The sequence below is a fragment of the Microchirus variegatus genome (genome assembly GCF_963457635.1).
Source record: "Microchirus variegatus genome assembly, chromosome: 1".
Lineage (NCBI taxonomy): Eukaryota > Metazoa > Chordata > Actinopteri > Pleuronectiformes > Soleidae > Microchirus > Microchirus variegatus.
In genome coordinates this window covers 32342099-32347159 of record NC_139802.1, presented here as the reverse complement: position 1 = coordinate 32347159, position 5061 = coordinate 32342099, and the positions used below count along the sequence as shown (strand labels likewise).

At 41.1% G+C, this 5061-nt stretch overlaps 1 protein-coding gene across 1 annotated transcript; it reads right to left on the bottom strand.

Annotated features, from left to right (window-relative positions):
• Positions 1-1356: 1356 nt before the first annotated feature.
• Positions 1357-3584, bottom strand: cldn10d (claudin 10d; the record flags this gene model as incomplete). The annotated part of the gene is made up of 5 exons (XM_083893944.1): positions 1357-1543; positions 1628-1735; positions 2358-2439; positions 2525-2686; positions 3353-3584. The coding sequence occupies 5 exons, from the start codon at positions 3582-3584 to the stop codon at positions 1357-1359; spliced, it is 771 nt and encodes a 256-aa protein (XP_083750070.1).
• Positions 3585-5061: the final 1477 nt, after the last annotated feature.

The following is a 5061-nucleotide window of genomic DNA, read 5'->3' as shown; positions in this document are numbered from 1 at the left end:
AGTGATATAGGTTAAAAGTCAGATCATAGGAGGTCGTCCTCTATTGATTTAAGTAGTGGAGTGTAGTTTAATTGTGTTAGATGTGACAGCCTGGACAATAAATGTGTGATATGTGATGTTTCCTGATTTCAGAGGACTGGATGGTGATGGTTTGGTAGGATAATCGATATGGTCCAATTTATTGAGTAATCTGATATAGCTGAAAATGTATTAATAAGTGTTATGGTTTCGGAAAGAGCTTTGAGAGTTTTGAAGGAAAAGTAAATACATCATCAGCATAGAGGCTCATTTTGTGATGCATGTTTGTCGTTTTAATACATTTAATATTTGTGTTAGCACGAATTGCTGTACAAAGTGGTTCAACAGAGCTAGCAAATTGTTTCCTGATAAATGAAGTCTCACTGTCCTGTGTGAGTCCTGTGCACAGTCCAGTCAGTTGTACGAGTTAGGCCACTAGGAAAAGAGAGATAAATCTACCAAATTTGTCCTTTACAGGAAAGAAGTAAATGCACAATTCTGCCTGCACGAGTGAGATCCATCTAACTGTATTTACTGCAGGCGGAAACAAAAGTGCACATAAACAGTCACAGACGAGCTGTAGATGTGCAGTGGAGCAGAATGTGTGTGGAACAATCACTGATCTGTTTTGTTTATTCAAGTAAAAATAGGTTTCGTTCTCTCCTTTTTTTTCCCCCACCCCTGTGTGAAATCTCTAGCGATATCTAGCGTCTATTCAGACTGACTTTAGTTACTTTTCATTGACAGTCGTTGGTAAAAGTGTCAAACGATCTCCAAACACTAGATAATGATAGCGCAAGAGAGAGCTGGAAATACGGCATCATCGTTTTTGTAGCGTATTCTGTCGTTTTGAGATTTTCCCACTCTGGAAGGCATTTTCAAAAAATACCATTTCAAGTCCAAACAATGTTTATTCTTACATAAGATTTAAATATGATGAAAAGAAAGAGTGTGCCAGGAAAAGCCAAGAACAATATTCAACCAAGGAAGATAAAAAAAAAATTAATTGCAAGGCTTCATGTAACAAGACAGCTTCAAAAGTCTGGTTCAGCCATCAGCCAACATGCATGTGATTTACATCGGAGAAATAACATGATTAAATCAAATTGTTTAACAAAGTTATTATCTTTGAAATATGTAAACATTAAGAACTGATACATTTATAGAAGCTGCTCTTTGCTCTCTGGATTTCTGAAAACTTGAGAGAATTGAAAGAGAAATTTCAGAAGCATTATGACACAAAAACACACAGACACACAGTGCCGACTGTGTGTCTGTACCTCATCCAGTTATTCTTTTAAGTCTTTTGAGCCACTTCCTTAATCTCGTAGTTGGGTCTTAGACAAAACTGTCCCTGTTGAAAGTCAGCGCGCTCTTCGGCGTGGCTCTGGTCTCTCGGCTCTTCCTGCCTTCGTAAAACAGCGGCGGCCCCAGAGTCACTCTGGAAGACGTGGCCGGCAGCATGTAGGTACGTCTGGTCCTCGCCGTGGCGTAAGTGGCTGGTCTCCGATGCCTCCTTGAGGAACTATAAAAAAAAAAAGGAGTGCAATCGGTTTAAATTCTTATCCAGTTACCTTTAAATGCAATGTTTTGGAGGTTTCATATTCACCTCGATGGCAAACCTTCTTTCCCAGAGAAGTAAGTCAGCACTGAGCTTCCAGAGATGAGAAGGACGCAGCCTCCCCAGCCAACAAAAACCGCCGCTCCAATTTCAAACCTGATCAACAAAGACTTGTTTGTTAACCCTGTTCTACACTCTCTCCATTGGCTTCCAGTCTCTTTTAGAATCGATTTGCCTTTAAAGCTCTTCATGATCTTGCCCCATCATATTTATCTGAGCTTTTAACTGTTCGGGATCCGGGTAGAGCTCTGAGGTCAAACAACCAAATGTTGCTGGAAGTGCCTAGGTCAAAATATAAACACTGGGGTGATTGAGCCTTTGCTGTTGCTGCTCCCAGCCTCTGGAATAAACTCCCTGTTGAGATGCGTCTTATCTCTGACCTGGGCCTCTTCAAATCAAGGCTAAAAACCTATTTATTTAGGATGGCTTTTAATACCGAGTAGTATGGTGACACTTTTTATCTTTTATCTTCTTATCTTTTATCTGATTCTATCTTATTTTATTTTGCACTATTTCATTGTTTTTACTGTTTTTAATTACTTGTATTTGTTTCCTCTTTATTTATTTATTTATTTATTTATTTCTTGTAAAGCACTTTGGATCACCGAAAGGATTGTTGTTAAAGGGCTGTATAAATAAAGTACATTTAGATTTACATTTACAAAGAGCTCTGTTTTGTTTTTGACTTAATCTTCACTGTGCTTCACAGAATACTCACTTCTGTGCCCTGAAGGTTGGATCCAGGAATTCGCTTACAACTCTGTTGGCCCACCACGAGTAGGTGATCAATCCACAGGTTCCTGACAGAGCACACGCTGCTTTTTCAACATCCTCTTTCCCACAAGGCTAATATTCCTGTTTCTCTTTTCTTTTCTTTTGTCTTACCTGAAACCAGGAAGGTTAATGCCCCTGCAAAGGTCACCCTGGAGTTGGCGAGCTCTGACCCGCCTATTTTAGTGCACTTCATCCCGATGAGTGTGAGGACGCCTCCGAAAAAGCCGGTTGCAACGGAGGAGACCGCCAATGCTCTGCAGGCATGGAGGAACACTGAAAGGTGAAATAAAAACTTAGAATTACTTCTGTATTAGGGGATAATTGTGATATGATTTTACAGTCTATTTACAAGGTAGGTAGTTGGCACTGCACTGCAACAGCCATTTTACCTCCCTTAACACTTAAATCTTGACCAATTTCTTGCTTTGTATTCTTTTATGATTACATCCCTGGGTTGGTTTCAAAACTTGCTTTGCCTTACCTTTCTTTTCTGACTAGAAACTAGTGTTTGTGTCACACCAGGCTCCACAGAGAAAGTCACTGATTTTATTTGATGATATAACTGCACACAGAAGGTGGCGTTTCATTGCTGCCTCTGTCAGTAAGTCAAAATGTATGATTCTGTGACATTGGTGTTTTAAATCCTGCTTCCAGGTTTACCTCAGTGACACAAATTTCCATTAAATGAGGCAGAAAAACACAGCTCCCGTGTCCCCACAAGATAAAAACATAGATTTTCCCTATGGACTTTGGTGTGGGGTAGAGAATAGTTTACAAACGTGACTTTCCAGTCAGAAAACACAGTCTAACTGCAACAAATTCCATAGATAATGTAGACGTTAGTCTTTCACTGACATCAAGCATGCCTGTCTCATACTGGTTCTCAGTGTAGACCTGAATCTTACAATTTAATCTTTGACAGTTCTCAGAAGATCCTACCTGGCAGGGCCAACATGGAGGGGTAGTACTTGCAGTCGGATACTCCCGTGGTGTCAGAGATGCAGTCCATCCACAGGTTGGAGTAGTAGTTGGAGGTGGTCAGCACGATGCTGCCCACCTCGGAGAAAGTCCAGTACTCTGTCGGAAGCGTGGAACATACCAGGATCCAGCCACACAGACAGGACACGAAGCAGCCGATCTCCACGTACATCACCACTGTCCTGTACTGCATGGTGAGTGTTGCTCGTCAACCACAGTCTTACAGAAAATTACAGAAATCTCTTAAAAGTAGCGGGGTTAAAGGTCCAAGCATCAACGAGATGCGAGTGTGGGAAACTGAAGGCTGTCTCTGTATGTTTGCACTTCTTATCTTTGAGATGGTTTTGCCCAGTCAGCATCCATCATGTTCCCAGCACTCAGACAGGAACGGGAGGAATTACGTCTTTCTGAGTCATGAGTCACAACAAGGACAATAATAACAATAGTGTTTCTTTATATAACAACAAGTTAAAGGTATAGTTCAGGTTTGAAGGCACAAAGTAACACATTTAAATACTTTAAGCAGTGGATCAACAACTCGTATGTTGTTGTAAAATGACTTGTATGAGAGAATTTCTTAAAGTGAACCTAGACCGGAAGTTCCTATTAACGCTGTTTTTTAGTTTGTATCTGCGTCATTACCTTGTTTATGAAGCCCTGAAGTTTCGAAACAAACAGTTCAGCCATTGCTGAATGGCTGAACTGTTTGTAATCTCGGGGCTCAGCGAGATCTCTGAAAATCCCGTAATAGTTACGTAAACAGCGGTTCTCCTGAACAGCCGATCGTCCTGCTCTGGGGACTAGTCCGGGCACATCCAGTTGCGTACATTGTACCGCAGAAGAATAATATCCGTTGTGGAGATGTTTCACGAGCGACAGTGTCTTCTGACTCTGGGTCTGACTCTGGGTCAAAGTCATAAAAGGGACTGCGGCGGGGAGTCGTGATGAAGCTATTTTTAAACACTGTTAAAACAATGTTTTGATAATGAGGAGCAGTGCATCCACCGTTCCAGAAGGGGGAGCTGCGCTTCTGAGAGCGGATGTGCTGAATAGTATTGGCCAATCACAAGACTCTGTCTTCTGGGGGTGAAAGTTCACTCTGAAACATCGGCTGACGAACAGCGTCAGAAAAGAGGAATTCAATCGGCTCGTTTACAGCAACTAGGAGGTTTTTGACCATAAAAAAAAAGTTAATATATGTAAGCAGACCTCCATAACTATATGTGCAACAGGACCACTCTATGTGACCTTAAATGAAGGGAATGTCCAGCAGAATCTGATAAATGTGCAACCATATCAATTGGTCTGGATGGAGGGAGAGAGAGTAAAAAGGGAGGAGAAAGGAAGAGAGGTGAAGATGGAGGAGAGAATGACCAGGAAGAGCTGATCATAACATGGAGACGGAACTCATTTTAATCTTATGGCCGATCAGTGTGTCATCGCAGTGTTGCTGAGTCGGCTGTGCTGTGAAAAAAAGAAAAGAAAAACCTGCAGCTGCTCTGTTTATACATAAACAATAACACACCTACATGAGGAGTGACGATGACACATTAGGGGAAACAGTATGACTTTTTATGACTTATAGTATGACTTTTTTGTGAAATATTTGACAAACTATACTATGACTTTGGTGAAATATTGGAGGATATACAATAGTATGACTTTTTTTC